The sequence below is a fragment of the Peromyscus eremicus genome, chromosome 2 (genome assembly GCF_949786415.1).
Source record: "Peromyscus eremicus chromosome 2, PerEre_H2_v1, whole genome shotgun sequence".
Taxonomy (NCBI): domain Eukaryota; kingdom Metazoa; phylum Chordata; class Mammalia; order Rodentia; family Cricetidae; genus Peromyscus; species Peromyscus eremicus.
In genome coordinates, this window is record NC_081417.1 from 144,926,377 (window position 1) to 144,943,461 (window position 17,085).

At 48.4% G+C, this 17,085-nt stretch overlaps 1 protein-coding gene across 1 annotated transcript; it reads right to left on the minus strand.

The window, feature by feature from the left end:
- Window positions 1–3,979: 3,979 nt before the first annotated feature.
- On the minus strand, window positions 3,980–16,811 carry Lin28a (lin-28 homolog A). The gene is made up of 4 exons (XM_059256169.1): window positions 16,597–16,811; window positions 15,936–16,132; window positions 5,643–5,827; window positions 3,980–4,739 (listed from the first exon to the last, which is right to left on the minus strand). The coding sequence occupies exons 1-4, from the start codon at window positions 16,625–16,627 to the stop codon at window positions 4,523–4,525; spliced, it is 630 nt and encodes a 209-aa protein (XP_059112152.1). The 5' UTR covers window positions 16,628–16,811; the 3' UTR covers window positions 3,980–4,522.
- Window positions 16,812–17,085: the final 274 nt, after the last annotated feature.

Below are 17,085 nucleotides of genomic sequence, written 5' to 3' on the forward strand. Positions count from 1 at the left end.
TAACATCGTACTGTCCGCAATCCTCCTGCCGCAGTCTCCAACTACTGGAATTATGATCGTAAACCGTGCAGGGCTGAACTGGATTCCTTTTAAAGCTCTGCTACAATTTAGTCTTAAAGTTGTACTTTTAGCGGAAAATAGTGGCTCGCTGTCACTGAACTCAGCACTCAGGAGGCTGAGGCCAGGATTAACTCAAGGTCTTCTCTGCTACATAGTAAATTTGAGGCCAGCTTGATCTATATAGGCTATTGCTTATTTTTTAAAAAATTAACCTATTTCTGCTTATCGCCTTTTAGTGCTATTAACTGATCAGAAGGAGGTTCCTTCCTCTGGTCACTGTTTGGGCTGATTTAAGACATCCAGAGTTTATAATTTGCAGATTCCCAAGAACCACATAAGTGACAGAAAGAGCTTTACTCTAACTGGCCGTTGCTGTGGAATAGAGCAGAGGTGGGGCTTGCCTAGCACACCAGAAATTCTGGGTTCACTTTCCAGCCCAGCATAAAACCGAGCATGGTGGCTGTGGGAGGCAGGAGAATCAGCACTTTAGGTAACTGGAGTTTGAAGTTAGCATGGGCTTCACTGGGAAACCCAGCCTCAAAACTAAAGAAAAATAGAAACAATTTAAAAAACAGAACAAAAAGACCATAGTGAAGTAAAATGAGAAATCAAAAGCGTTGGCTGTATACCAAATCTTGCAGGACTTCTGGATACCAAACAAAATTGGAGCTACCATGGTCTTCAGGGGACATAGTATTATCTATAGACTTTTCCTTAGTAATGCTGATTGGGAAGAGGTTGTTCTTTCTCAAAGCTTAAAACACAAAAAACAAATCCCTGAACTTTTTGTATTTGATGCAACTAGCATTGGTTTCAAATCATACTTGCATCTGCACTAGAATTTCACAATTCGGAACCTTTGTACCTCATTTGCCCTGCAGTCTCAAGGACACCGGCAAGGAAGAGATGCCGCCTGTCCCTGAGCTTTCCCAGATGAAAGTGCAATTTTAACAGAAATGTGATCAAACAAAGCTGTGGAGATGAATAACCCATTCACCAGGTCTTACACTTCCATTCTCTCTCTGCGAGCTGTGAAGTTTCTGCTAATAATACGATTTTTCAGGAAGCCCGTTAGTTCAATGAAGCCCAGTAGTTAGCGTTGCTAGGTTTAACTTTTGGTGCAATTAGTTAAAGGGTCACAACCCCCCTGTGCTCTGCTAACAGTGTGAGGATTTATTTAATCCACCTTCTATTAATACTTAGGTTTCCCTCTGGTCAAGTTCTCTCCCCCCTTCCCCTGTTAAAATCTTCCTCTCCTTTGGAAAACATTTAAGCATTCATTAGAAAGCTAGCAAACTGTATCTCAAAATACTGGTTTATAGTCAGTGAATCTCCTTTGGCCTCAATTTCCCCAGTTCTGTCTGGCATTTTTCTTTTTGGGGTGTTGCAAGGGGTTAATTAGGATTTGTAAAGGGCTTTGAGGAGTAAAGGACAAAGTATTATTGGGGTCTCATGCCCTAAGCCCTGGCCCCATCCTTTCATCCCAGCCAGTGGCACAGGCATCCCCATTCTTATGCACGCCAGGCCTCTAATCCCCTCTTGAATGTGGCAGCTTCCAAGTAAGGGACAAGAGGCCTTAACTAGAAACAAAAATCCAGTGTAATGAGGTGCTACAAGGGCTGAACTTTCAAGATTCATCCCTAACAAAGTGGGAAGGGGAAAACTTAATGCTTCTGTGACTTCCCAATCCAAGGTGGGGATTATGGGAAGTGAAAAGCAGCCTACATATCTGATGAGAGAACAGTTTGAGGACCAAGCTTTGAGTACCAATAAGTCTTTATTTTCCCAGGGAAGAAGGGAAGGGAAAGTCAGCATGTGTTACAAAATGATTATACGACAGGAATATAAGTACCCGGGTACAGGAAAAAAAAAAAAAAAATCAACCATGAAATAAACACCCCAGTGGTGGGGCCACAAGCCCGAGGGGCTCAGTCTCCTGCAGTTCAGGACAGAGAAGGGATCAGGGAAAGGACAGACAAGTACATACTTTCCCCACCCGCCCTCCCCATAAATTCAAGATTTCTCACAAAGCTTTGGTTTCTAGCAGTAAACATGGAGTTACATTCGTCCGTCTCCTAGTAACAATCTTGTGGCCACTTTGACATAAGTTTCTTGCACCGGCATTAAGTTCCTGAGTGACTTGACTTATACATTCATATTCCTTTTCTGGTCTTCAGATGGAAGGCCCCACAATTGCTTCTCTCTACCTAAGGGTTATAAACTAAGTTGGTTTGATCCATCCAAAGGTGAATCACACCACGAAATGGTCTTGCCAGGGAGAAGTGGCTCATCTGTGAGCCTGGCACTGAGGAGGCTAAGGCAGGAGGATAGCCAAGGATCTGGGGCTAACTTGTGTTACAGAGTGAGACCCTGTCTCAAAACCAACCAAAACTCTTGACTGAGTCTGGGAACAAGGGGTGAGTAAGGTTCATGGCTTCTTCAGAATTTTTACGTGGGTCATTCAAGAGTTGTAGAGACATTCCAAGAAGGAAATGTATGTAAGTTTTCTTACGAGGGAGAAGAGGATGGTATAGGAGCTGTTTTAAGGTCAAAGAATGTGGTCCAAAACGGGAGACGGGAAGGGAACAGAAGGGGGAACCATGGTTCCAGAGGCTCACTTTGAGAAGAGGACCCCACCCTTAGGTTTCATGCTGTCATCTGGTGCAGAACTTTCTGTCAAAGATGCTTTGGCTATTTTTCTCTCAATACAAAAAGTTTTGTAAACAATAAAACCCCAAAACAACATGAAGACCAACACATTATATTTACACAACGAGGCCACCTAGCAATCACCAACTCAGACAGTGAAGTCCTACAAAGGCCAGACGACTACAATAACTGGGGGGGGGGGGCAGCATTTGGGGGAGACAAGGAACCAGAATCAGACACACCCCACCCAATGTGCTCTATTGCATTTGTCCCGTTTCAACACAGTGAGGTAGGTTTGTGGTGATCTCACAGCATGTAAACGAAACCCCCTTTTTCCCTTTAGCTACCAACCATGACAGTGCAGCAGGAAAGGACACTTGCCACAGAGGCCCACACTCCTAGAGTCCCTCTGGAAGCCAAGGTGGTGAAAGGCTAAGGATTCGAGTCCTTGTTTCACGTCCCCATCCCTAGACAGCACAGTGTGGGACACAGGGTGTTGGTCTTAAGTCGCATCCTTACCAGAACTCAGTGGCAGGACACACCCTAGCACAAATGAGGCCCAAGGTTCAATCCCAGTATCTAAAAACAATCAAACAAAAAAGCCTCATCCTCATAAATTTGCATTTAAAAAAACCAACACACACACACACATACACTCACACCCTGCTGTGTATGGCAGACTTAGACTAATCTGGCGTAGGATGGATTTGGGATGGAAAATGACTCTTGTGCCTTTCACCTGGCCCAGCCTTTTGACATCTCTGTACCACCTTTTCCTGTGTAGACTAATTTCCTATCTTTTGCCAAAAAAAGTGAGATCAAGTCATGGGTAGCTTAATTAAAACCTAGCCTCCTGTGAGACATTTTAAGGTGGAGGGAGGTTTTAAGGACTATATGGCAGAAAAGCCATCTGTAATTGGCAAAAATGAGGTAGTTCAATAGGCTGTGCATTCCAATGGTTGGTCTCCATGGTGATCTAAACAAAAAGTATTCCTGCTGCGCAGACCTGGAGCTGCTTGGACTTATCCCTGAGATTGCTTGTGTACCTGAGAGCACAGTGCAGGAATGAGGGCCTTAAGCTTAAAATATACAAAAATACAAACCCATTATTTATATTAAGGAAAAAAACTAAAACGCACAAGATACGTCATTCGCACACAGATAGTGCAGTAGGCATCCTGGAGAAAGTGGACCCAAGGTGCAGTTACCCAAGGGCGCAAATAAATTAAAATCACATTGGCCCAGGAAGGGCTGGGAGGGAGGGAGCACAGCAGGTCTGCGACTGTCCCCCCCGCCCAACTACCCTCTGCCTGTCATCACAACCCACTGCTGGACACTGTTCCCAGCACCGCACCCCAGGACTGGGTTATGAGTAAGCAAGATGTGGAAAGAAAACCCTTGCCTGGCTCCTGCGAGTCCCTCCCACAGAATGTAGTAGCTGGAGGGTTAGGTTCATTGATGTGGTTTTACACTTGTTTCACACCCTGTCTGGCAAGGGAAATATCACACAGCCTTCTACAGAAGGACTTTCCTATCCCAGCCACTTTCAAAAGCATGTTGTGTTGGGTTCAAGCCTCAGCTAAGGCATGCAGGTTCCTTCCCTTGCATGTAGATAAAGCATGGTTGGAGTTTCCATTGACTCTCCCTTTCCCCCCACCAAGGGAAGACAGGGTGATACTGGGAACCCCGGCCTGAGAACCACGGCAATGCCAGCTACCCGCAACCCACCCCATCCCACTTTCTCCATCCTGCTGATTGATGCCTCCTCCTTGAAACTCCCCAATAACAAAAGAATAGCCCCCACTCCTGGGCCTCAATTCTGGGCTTCTGGGAGCAGGGCAGGGCTGTGGATCTCTTCCTCTTCCTCCCGGAAGTAGGCAGGCTTCCCCTGAGAAGTGGGGGCCTGCTGGGCCTTCAGTGGACATGAGGCCACCATATGGTTGATGCTTTGGCAAAAGTGGCACTTCTTGGGCTGGGGCGGCAGCTTGCATTCCTTGGCATGGTGGTCTAGACCACCACAGTTATAGCACCTGGTACAAGACAGAACAGTAAAGGTGAGAGACACATACGGGAGAAGTTGGAAGCCTCCAAAGGGATGGCACCCTCATCTAGGCTTATCACTATAAGCATCTCCCTCCCCTTAGGCCTTTTCTAGATCTATTAGATGACCTTCAGATTCACATCAACTTCAAAAGACCAAGAGAACAAACGTAGATCCCAACTGTGAAGGACAGTCTGAAGGATGAATGAGGCTTCCTCTGGGTCCTCTGCAGAAGCAGTAAGTACTTTTAACCACTGAGCCATCTTTTCAGCCCTATTTATTTTCATTTGAGACAAGGTTTCACTATATATTCCTGCCCAGCCTTCAACTGGTGGCAGTCCTTTTTTGTCCCTGCCTCCCAAGTCCTGCATTACAAGCATGTACCACCAGACCTGACTAAAGAAAGAACCCCCACCCCACCCCCTTTTTGTGTGACAGAGTTTCTCTGCGTAGCCCTGGCTGTCCTGGAACTCGCTCTGTAGACCAGGCTGGCCTCCAACTCAGAGATCCACCTGCCTCTGCCTCTGCTGGGATTAAAGGCATGTGCCACCACCACCCAGCTAGGAGAGAATTTTTAAAGCCAAATTATATTACCTCTTTAGAGCTAAGAGGTTTTAAGCCCCATAGTAAAAATACTAACACTAACCATTCGGCAAGCCGGCAAAGGAACAGTAGGTAACAGCTATGTACCATCATACCCCGGTAGCCTTTGCTTCTAAAGTCAGTGGACCAGCCAGTGTCACTCTTACCGATAGAGTCTCAGGGCAGAGTGAGTTTCAAGCCACCCATGGCTGCATTGCCAAAGCTTACGTTATCTTTGGTAACCTGATTCCAGTGGCCCTTGAGTGAACATCAGTCTCAGCAACTGACACAAGCTGCCTGTGGCTCTTACCTGTCGCCTTTAGATCTTCGTTTCTGTGTGTTCTTCCCCTTTGGCCGCCGCTCACTCCCAATACAGAACACTCCACCAGGGCCAGTGACGCGGATGGATTCCAGACCCTTGGCAGATTTCTTGAAAGTGAACTCTACCGCCTCACCCTCCTTGAGACTCCGGAAACCTTCCATGTGCAGCTTACTCTAGCAAAGGGAAACACAAGATTTTACTGTCTGCTTTCATTACTATACCATAGAACAAAACTGCAAACCTAACCTGTTCCTGTAAGGCAGGAAGAAAAGAGACAGCACTCCCATTTCACAGTGAGAAAACTCAGCTCTGAGCATGGCGGCACATGCCTGTCATCCAATTGTAGGATCACCCTAAAAACAGCAAGAAATCACCTCCATTCTTAGGAAATACACAGGGAAATACTTCAACAGAAACAAAACATACTTAATGCTATATTTACGGTTACTAAGGTGGTATCACTGAGCCACGTGTGGTGGTACAAGACTTTAATCCCAGCTGTTGGGAGACAGAGGCAGATGGATCTCTGAGGTGGAGGCCAGCCTGACCTATATATACATAGGGATGAGTTCCAGGCCAGCTAGGACTATGTAGTCTACCTACCCTGTCTCTCTCCAACTCCCTCCCCCACCAACAAACAAACAAACAAAATCCAAACAACAAAAACTGTACAGAGATAAGGATACAGTAAAAAGGGTGAAATGTTGAATCTGGGGAAAAATTAAAAGAGAATTTGTCTATTCCTGTAATCCTTAAATTTGAAATCATGAAAGAACGCCAGGCAGTGGTGGTGCACGTCTTTAATCCTAGCACTCGGGAGGCAGAGGCAGGCGGATCTGTGTGAGTTCGAGGACAACCTGGTCTACAGAGCAAGATCCAGGACAGGCACCAAAACTACACAGAGAAACCCTGTCTCGAAAAAAAAAAAAAAAAACAAACCAAAAAAACTGAAAATTGAAGTCAGTTTCAGGGCAAAGGACTAAAATGGAATGTCACAAAGAGATTCCAGGAATGTGTGGAGAAGCCAATACTATAGGTGACTATCTCTGGCTGTCCTGGAACTCGCTCTGTAGACCAGGCTGGCCCCAAACTCAGATCCCCCTGCCTCTGCCCCCCAAGTGCTGGGATTAAAGGCTTGCGCCACCACACCACCACTAGCCAGCTCAACATACATCCGAAGGAGTGAAATCCCTAACTGCTAAGAAAATGACAAGCCAGCACTATGACACAACACTAGTCACAATGTTCAGGGAGAGGCGGAGACAGGAGGAAGGCAAGTTCAAGGCCAGCATGGTCTCAAAACAGAACAACAAAAATGTAAACAGTCAGACACAATCAGACAAATCTACAGAAAGCTAATACGTCCTTAGGGGGAAACTGCACAAACACCCCTCTGCCCACCCCACAACCCCAGCACCCAGGAGGCCTCCACAGAGAGCTCCAGCTCAAGACCTGCCTGAGCTACAAACTTTCTTCAAGGCCAGAACACCTAGAAAGACACATATTTTAAAAGGTTTATTAGGGGGCTGGCAGGATGGTTCAGTGGGTAAAGTCAGTTGCTGCCAAGCCTGAAAACTTAAGTTTAGTCTCTAGAGCCCACAAGATGGAGGGACAGACATGGTCTTCTGACCGCAAGTGTACACTGTGGTACATGTGCTATATATACACACAAGCACACACAAATTAAAAAAGTACAAAAGCCAAGTTTTTGTTGTTCACGCCTCATTTTGGTAGCCCATTTGGGTACATTTTTGGATGAATTAATGAAGAAGTATGGGTTTCTGGTTTTTGTCTCACTATGCCACTCAGACTGGCCTCAAATTCATGATTCTCCTGCCTTAGCCTCCAAAGTGCCGTAACTACACCTGTATTCCATGGCAATGAGTTAGGTTTTTGTTTATTTTTTGACAACCGTGTGGCCCAAACTGCTGCTGCCACAGCCTCTTCAGCAGCTGGGACCACGTGCGCGTGTGCAGCGACAAGGAAAGAGATCACAAATTGTTTGATTTGGAATGAGGATAGTGAACAGAAGTAAATATTTACGTAATAATTTCTCGAAAATACTGCATACCTTACCTGAAACTTGAAAAACACCGATAGGTATAAGCAGTTTGCAAATAGTCCGGCTCCTTTAAAAAGGAGGGGACCCTAGTCATCCAAGGAACCCAGAAGCCCTATGCACACAGCCGCCGCCTTACCACAGACCAGCTCTGTTGTTTATCAGTGCAGAAGACAGCGCTTCCCAGCCCTTCTCAGGAACAGAACAGTCTTTACCACAGCGTAAACCAGAATGAGAGATTCAGTGTGTAATTACATCACCAAGAAAATCACCGTGGGACTCAGGACTCAACGGTCATGCTTCTGCTTGTGTAGCAGTCAATGGATCTCACTTCCCCAAAGAGAGAGTAAATGACCCGGGCTTTGTGGTGCAGGAAAGGCCGTGTATCTGAGGCCAGCCTGGTCTACCTAGAGTTCCAGACAGGGTTATCTAGAGACAGACAGACAGACAGACAGACACACACACACACACACACGGGGTGGGGGTAGAGGGACAAAGATAAAGTAAATGAGTTCAGTTCAGAGAAACAAAAGGGACCACTGTGCATCTAGCCAGGACTGTCAGAGAGTGTTAACAAGTTCTGCTAGTTGGTAGAATACTTCACACTAGGACTCTAGAAAAACAAAAAACAAAAAACTATTTATTAGCCATGAGACACAAATTCCTCAATCATTCTAACTTTTGGGGTTCTTTTTTTGGTTTTGGGGAGGGTTGTTTTTCAAGACAAGTTTTCTCTTGTAACCCTGGCTGTCCTTGAACTCACAAAGATCCGCTTGCCTCTGCTAAAGGTGTGTGCCACCACCCCCCAACCTAACTTTTGTTTTAATTTAGGTGATATTAAACAAAACCAAACCTCCATCAAGGGTGTTGGTGAAGAGCACAGGCTTGGGCGCCATATCCATCCTCCATGCTCATAAATGTGAGCTCATCAACTAGGCCTTAAGATTCTTCAGAAATATAGATAAGCACTGGTTTTCTCCTTCCTTCTTTTTCTTTCTTTCCTTTCCTTTTTTTTTTTTCTTTTGAGACAGGGTCCTACTGTGTAGCCTTGGCTGGCCTAGAACTCACTATGTAAACCAGACTACTTTGAACTCAGAGATCTGCTTTTTTTTAAGCAGTGTTTATCCTGCTATGTAGTCCAGGCTGGCCTTGAACTGGAGATCTTTCACCTCAGTCTCCTGAATGATAGAATAACAGATAAAGGCCCACAGAACGCATCTTAAAGCAAGCAAAACGTTTCGACCTAAACAGACCGTGAAGTCCAGATTCTGATGGGCATGGATTTACTAAGCTTGAAACAAATACTTTAAGATTATTTGTAATTGTTACATCACAGAAGTATTCCAGATACATTCTTTCACTTTTTATAAAGGGAGCTTGGGATTTAAACCAAGGCCCTACACATGCTAAGCATACTCTACCCAGGTCCTCCCTAGTGTTTCACATCCACAGGAACATCCAGGGTGTGGTGCCTTCCTAACCCACTGCCTCAATTTGATGTGAGCAGAGGGGATAACCTTAAAAGGAAATAAAAGTAATACAGTGTTCAAAAGGACCCACCTCTCTGCCCCAACTGCACAGAAACCACCCTAAAACCAAGAGGAGCTAGCTAGTGAGGTCCTGGAGGAGCCAGACCAGCTGCCTTCTCCCCAGGCAATTCCTGCCTAGGCTGGGTCCCGCTGTGATCCAGCAGATAACTGGTTAAGAACTGAGTCTAGGAACCTGTTCCCTCCTTGCTCATTTGTAAAATGGAGTATATACTGATTTTATGGTGATGATGTGAGGTTTTACACATGAAAAGTAGTTAACACTTCACCGGCCATGTAAAATCCTGAGGGAGGACCAATTATCTTCCTTCCAGGCTAGATGGAGACAGGGTACCAGTAAGAGCCAAGTGCTGGGATGCTCAGATTAACTCTGCTTTTATCACTAACCATTCTCGGGAACTCAAAAAAAACAGCCCCTCTCTGAGGTCCAGTTTCCCGAGAGCAACACCATCCCTCTTCCAGGACTTGTGAGACCAAGGGGGGGCAGTATAAATGGGTAAGGCAATGAGATTGACTAACCCCCAGCCCTTCCACCGCCAGCGATCTGCTGAAGACCGCCCCGGCAAGCACCTCAACATAAAGGCTAGGCAGGATTTAAAGTGGTGGTCTCCAGGGGTGGCTGCCCCTCCCCTCCCCCACTCCTTTCTAAAACATAGTTTGAATTCTTCTCTTATCAGATAGGTAATCAGTGTGCAGCCCCACCAAGCCAGACTCCCAGGGCCAGCATCTAAAAGGAGCCTGAAAATTCTTCTACCACCCCCAACCACACACAAAGCAGGGCCCCGCCCCTCTCCCCATCCCCTCCAAAAAGAAAAGGCCCTGGGGGGGGAGGGGCATGGCCTGAGCTCCCCCAATAGAGCCCAGCCCCAGGGAACAAAGGGTTGACACTGGTTGGTTCTGGTGGTCGGATTCCTGGAGTTCCAAGGCACAGATGCCCCTAGGATGGCTCTCTCCCACCCTCCCCCACATTCAAAGCAGACCAGTTCCTTCCTTCCTTCCTCTACAATATGGTCAGGGTGCGAGGAATGGCTGAAGAACCTCTTCCCCAGTCAGACTCCAGGAAGGGGAAGTTTGCTAGTCAACTAACAGCCATCTTCTCTGCCCGCTACCCTCCCTGTACCTTCAGGATGCACTAATAAAGAGGATGCCTCCCCTAGGAGGCCTTCTGTCAAGTCCTCCCCGCAGCAGATAAATATTTCAACGGGAAGGCGGCGGCGGGGCAGGAATCCCATTTTCCTTTTCCAACCTGTTGAAGTGAGTCAGGTGGACAGCCTGCTTGGGCCACTGCAGGGGGGGGTAAGGGGGGAGCGTGACACAAACAGTTACCACATTTCCTCCCTGGTGCCGCTCCTGTGAGTTACAGCACTTCCTGGCTTCTGCTTCTTTGGACGAATCCCCACCTGCCCCCACATCAAATACCCCACCCCAGCATCGACACTTGACTAAACCCACATATACTGTGTCATCTAAGAAACGTGGACCGAAAATAAGCGAAGGCTGGGATTCCGTTACGACTGTCCCGCCTCTTCCAGCCCGCACACAGCATTTCACTGTTTCTTTCTTTGTGGGAGAATTTCATCGTACTTCATCCAGATGCCCAGGACCAAAACTAGGACTTCTCTCTTCTCCAGCACCCTGGGGACATTCCAATTTTGAGTGACCAATTCTGGGTTTAGTAGCCAAAATGCCTATCAATGTTTACTTTAGACCGCAGGGTGCCCAATACTCCTATCAAACCCACGTGGCACTACAACCAGAAGGTTCATAAATGCCTTGAAGATTAGGAATGTCCTTTAGAGGAGAAATCTGAGCAGAAACCCTAATGAAGTGAGGAGACTAGCCAAGTATATATTTGGGAGAGCCAGGCAGAGGGGACAGGAGCTCCAATAGGAGCTTCAGATAAAAATAAGCACCTTGATCACAGTATCAAGAAGGGACAAATAAATGTTGAGCTGACTGCCACGAGCCTGGTTTTTCTAGCCAGCAAGACCCAATTCCTAGATATACTTTTAAACTCCTAAATAACACCTTTTAATTTTAGAGATTCGACACAGTGGTGACACTCTGGTGTCAAAGCTTTACCCAAGCCTCACTGCTAGAGGCCCAGAGCTTGGTATCACAAAAGTCCCCAGGCTAAGGTTGACTGCCATTCCCCCTCCGCTCAGTGGCCCAGGCCAGATGCTCCTCCGCAGCTCTCCACCAGAGGGTGCATCAGCCTATGTGAGGCTCTGAGCCGAGGGGACTTGTGGCAGCCCTGACACCTCAGCTCCTCAGGGTGGTTTTCTTGGTCCTTTTCATCCTCCAAGAAGCTGGAGTTGCAAGGACATGGGGCTTTCTTCCCATCCAACCCTGATCCTAAGCCATGAACAAGGAGTGCAGGGTGGGAAGGGGAATGAAGAGCTCCCTGGAGTTTGTGCCAAAACCATAGAAATAGCCACCGTACTGGTTTCTAACAGCAACAAGAAATCATGCTTAAAGGGTATGTACAATTATGAACGTTTCCTGCTTCAACTTCCAACCTCCCAGACTTGGACTACACAGGCTTGCTTGCTGCTTGCTCTTCATGAAGGTGGTGATTTCTCCAGAGAAAAAAAAAAAAATTCATATATGAAGGGTTTTTTTTTGTTTTGTTTTGTTCTTTTGAGACAGGGTTTCTCTATGTAGTTTTGGTGTCCTGGATCTCACTCTGTAGACCAGGCTAGGCTCTGTAGACCAGGCTAGCCTCGAACTCACAGAGATCCGCCTGGGTCTGCCTCCCGAGTGCTGAGATTAGAGGCGTGCACCACTGCCGCCCGGCCATATATGAAGTTTAAAACTGTCTGATTAGGAATGTCTGAGCAATGGTTGTGCATTATACCCTGGACCAAGTCACTGAAAACCACTGATATAGTACAGGTTCACAAGGCAAAGTTTACCATATTGGAAGCATTGCTTGGGATGGTGGCAAAGCATTACCCAGGACGTTCTCTGGAAGCATGCCTCATCAGAAAGAGGCCAAATATTTCAAAAATGCCAAAATAACACGTGGACTTCTTTATACCAACTTTACAAAAAAAAATGTATTTTTAAGCCACCTTTTCATACTGACATGGAAATAACAGGTAGTGTCCTGGTTTTGATTCCAAGATGAACTTAATGAAGCCAAAGTTTGGGGTTCAGGGTTGTGAGCTGTCAACATGTACCCCACAAATACTCACAGCACACTCTAAGGTGCCAGGCCATATCCTAATCAACCCAGAAAGAAAGCAGCTTCACCTACAGCCTTTCCTGTCTCCTCTGGAAGACAGAGCCTCCACTCCTGATCCTCCAAGGTCCTCAAGACACTGACACCTCCATCTCATTGTTTTCCTTTCCATATTCATTCATTAAGATCAAGAATGTACTATAAAAATCACCCAGACCGTCAAGTTCTTCTCTTGAAAGGGCATTCTCATTGGGCATGCAGTGTAATAAACCACGAAGCCAAGAGCCTATACACATCCCGCAACCCAGCTGTCTGAACCTAGACCCTCAGGTTATTCTCTGCCATCCCTCAGGTATGTTCTGAAGTCCCAGCCATTGTGGCTCAACCAGTTTTAGCTTCAATTTTTGTCCAAACCCAACTTAGTTCTTTATAGTCTTTGCCTGTAAGCCAAAAAGCCAATAAAAACTCATCGGGGCTAGATGGTGGTCGTGCACACCTATAATTCTAACACTGGAGATATAGAGGTAGGAGGATCAGGCCAGCCTGGGCTACAAAAGAGCCTACCTTAAAAACATAAAAGTATGTTCTGAGGAGCTGCTGAAAACCAATACATTTGTACTTCACACTTTCTACAAATCTTGGTGGCCTCCATTTTGAGCCACAGGAAACCAGAGTTAAACCCAAACTTCAAGTGCTCAGCAGCGCCTAACAACTTTGATGACTATCTTGCTGTTTCTCAGTTAGAAGTGATTCTGATCGCTTCTTGGCCTTTTGGCTAAGATCAAGTGTAGAAGTGATTCTGCCTCCCAAGCACACTGGACAAGATATGGCGACGTTTGGTTTTTATAACTCATCAATTCCAGACATAGATTTCAAGATTTAAAAAGACCTATGCCTGATCACAATGGGCATTAGAGAAAGCTGTGTCGTAGCCCCTCACCCTCAGCCTTCTCTTGTACTGGGAACAGAATGAAGGGTATGCAAATCAGACACTAGAGAGGCCAAAGCAAAGGAATGTCACCCAACTGTAGGTCAACTCGGCTAAGGTGACTTCCTGACAGTCCTAGATGTGGACTGGCACAAGGACGTCTTTAACAGGGTGTTGGGAACCTTATCAACCCATTCTTGGATCCCCTCCCTTACCATGGGTGACAAATGTTGTCTTGAGACAATTCTTCCCTTCCACACCATCCTACCCCATCGCCAGAACAAAAAGTTCCATTAAAGATTTCTTACCCTCTCTACCTCGTGAACGCTCTCCTTCTGAGTAAACAAGTTTTAGAGATTAACCCCTATTTACAACATTCCTTCGGCAAGAGATAACTGGGGTCACCAGCCTAAACGATGCTGGAGTGGGGACCAGCTCGAGCACCAGCAGCAGGCTGTGGTAAACCACCAATTACAGAGTAGGGAGTGCCAGCCAGGAGCCTTGGCTTTTAATCCCAATATCCAGGAGGCAGAGGCAGCCTGGTCTACAGAGCAAATTCCAAGCCAGCCAGTTAGACAGTGAGATCATATGTCAAAAAAAGAAAGAAAATAGAAAACCAAACACAGAAAAACTGCAAATTTGGGGCGGTGGACAGAGATCTCCAGGCTGGTCTGTATTGACAATCAATGCTTTCCTCCAGTGACACCCTAGCTTTCCAGCTGCTATGAATCCTGACTAAGTCTGAGGCACAGCTCTACCAATGTGAACCTCAGCTCAGAGGGTACATTCTCCTTAGTGTCTCCCTACTTAGCCTTTGGAAGGAGTCAAGAAAGCTTTGTACCTACTTTATATCCCAGCCTCCCAAAATTGGGAAAGCTGTCCAGCCCATCTCCAGACCAGGAAAGATTTTAATCTCTGTGATCAGATAAATGGAGGAGTAGGGGAGGCTTGCCACCCACTGAGGAGGGCCATTCAGAGTTGGTTCCTGTAATAAAGTGATTTAATAGATCTAAAGAGGCCAATTCCCTTCTCTCTCACAATTACTTCCTGTGGGTTATCATTCACATATGTAAATGAGATGGGGGGTACAAAGCCACCATCCAGAAACCAGCAGTCTGGTGGTAGTGATGGGGGGGGGGGAGTTCAAGTAAGTAGCTAAGGGTACTGCTGCAGGTCCCTTAAACTCATGTTCCAGAAGCCCAGTGACCCTAGTACACCAACAGCAAAGAGCTGGTCCCCAAATTCCTTCAACCCCAATCTACCTAGTTTCACCTCCTCAACCTCCTGACTGGAGGGCAGTGTTCAGTCTTCACAGCAGCCACCAGCCTCCAACCAGTCGATCCAGCATCTCCTTCCTCACCCCTCCCCCTCAAGAACGCCATCCCTCAGGCTCCAACTCTTAATCCCCACATCCTCCTTTCCCCTCCCCCACAGCTCCTAAAGCTAACCTCCCTGGAGTAACCCCTCCCTGCCCGGACCGGGTGTCAAGCGCCAGGGCCAGGGATTAGCAATTTCTTCTTTCCTGGTCCAGCCTTAACCACCAAATGAAGAGGGAACCTCCTTCCCACCCGAGGCCGGGGGACCGCTTGAATGCCCGTAGGATGTTGAGAGGGAAAGGCATGTTAAGAGGGAAACCTGAGGTCTCTACTCCCTTCCTTGTTTAGGGTTAGGAATGTTAGGGACAGCAATCAATGACTGTCTGGGGCCATAAATGCCAAGCTGAGGAGAATAGGGCCAGAGGCCAGCCTCCTTCCACCGCCTGGCCCCTCGACACTGAATTTCACTCCCACAGCGTTGCCCTTCTTTAACTGAGAACTTGGGATTGCTCGGACCCAAGTCTCCTAGATTGGCCCAGCCAGGAATGAAGGCCTGGGCTCTTACGGTTTTTTCCTTCCTGGCAAGACCTGGTGGACAGCAGAGGAGCCTGCCGGTCCTGAATTGTAACCAGCCCTCTAGGGGAGCTTTTCAGCCCACACATTGATCCTTCCGGGATCTGCCAAACTTACACTGGCCACAGGACCTGGCTTTTTGGGTGGTCACCTGGCTGCGGTCTGCACTTAAAACAGGAGAAGAACCTGACTCCACAGGTTCATGCCCGTAGGTAGGGTGGCAAATTCCCCACACCCTCCTGCCCTGGAAAACTCCATTCAGACCTTCAGGACTCAAGGCGCTAGCGCCCGGCTCAGGCCCTGCATGTGCTTCCCTGGTCGGCCTGCTCGCCCTCCCCCACCGGCAAGCACAATACAACCTTAGTTTCTGCCACATGGGGTCACCTCCCTGGCCCCTGCTCCCTTCCCAGGGGAAAGAGGTAATAGACACGTGGTAAGCCGGAGGGGTTCCCGGAAGGGGGCGGGGAGGGGTGCTGGTAATCAGTGATGCCTCCTCCTTGCTCCACCGTAGTTACTCGAAACTCAAAATTGGGGTGTCCCGGCAGAGGTAGGGACGCACAATGAGGGTCCTTTATCTCCTCCAATCCAACAGGGGCGGCCATCAGCCAAGCCCTTACATACAACTCCCAGGTTTCCTTTTTTTTTTCTAGCAAAGTTACCAGAATCAGTCTCACCTGGTGCACAAAGACGTCCACCGGGGGGTCGAGCGCGACCCCGGCGCGGGCGGTCATGGACAGGAAGCCGAACCCCATGCGCACGTTGAACCACTTACAGATGCCGGCCCCGTGCAGCAGCTGCGGCTCGTCTGCCGCCCGGGCCGCGTCAGCCGGCGCCTCCTCGGGCGCCTTCTCCGCTGCCTTGGCGCAGCCACCTGGAGACAGGGAGGGCCAGGTGATCAGCTGGGGGCAAAGCAAGCGCAGGGCCCTCTTGGGGACCCGTCTGGGAGATGTCGGTGTCGAGCCCGCAGATAGACACCCAGGAGGAAGCAGCTACCCAACAGCTGGGAAGAAGGAACCTGTCCTGGCTGCCTTCCCAAGGTTACACCGAGGATGCTGATGCCCCGAAAGTTTTGCTTGTCTTCCCACAACATGTTGCCCGTGCACACGCGGCGGGACAGGCCCCTCCTCTTCTCTCCCTCCGCCCCCATAGGCTCGGCGCACAAGCCACTGGAACACCAGGGTTCCCTGCTCCAGAGATGGCCCCAAGAAGGAGGAGGCCGCAGGGACTTGGGGGTCCCGCGGGCAAGTCCGTGGGACACTTTCCCACCTCCCTTCTATTTAGCTCTTGGGCGCCCTGCACCCCCGAAGGTGTGCCCGCTGAATCGCAAGCTCGAACCTGCAAACTGCTGGTTGGACACCGAGCCCATGGTCGTCGGCTGAGCCCGTGGCCCTGGGCCCCAGGTCGGGCGGCTGCTGGCCCCAGAGAAGTCCGGAGGCAAAGGGGTGGTTCGGAGAAGAGGCTGCTACATCTTCCCCCGCACAATAGCGGTGGGAGGGCCCACGGCTTTTCAAAGGCTCCCAAATTCTAAAAGACAATGACCCAACCCCCCGCGGGCAGCCCCCTCCCCTCCCCTCTCTCCTTACCCCTCCCTTTCCCTCCGGCCCTGGCTCCCGCCCTCCCCCACTGCTCTGGTCTCTGACACCTCTGGGGTGTCCCTTCCCAGAACCTTGAGACTTGACACCCCCTCCACATACACATATCTGGAGATGGGGAGTCTTTTGCCCTAGAAGTCTTGAGTACCCCAGAATTTGGGATCCTGCACTTTGAGGACTCAATGCGGGTACCCAAAGCAGACACAGGTGGGGGAACTGGGGGGGGGGTAGT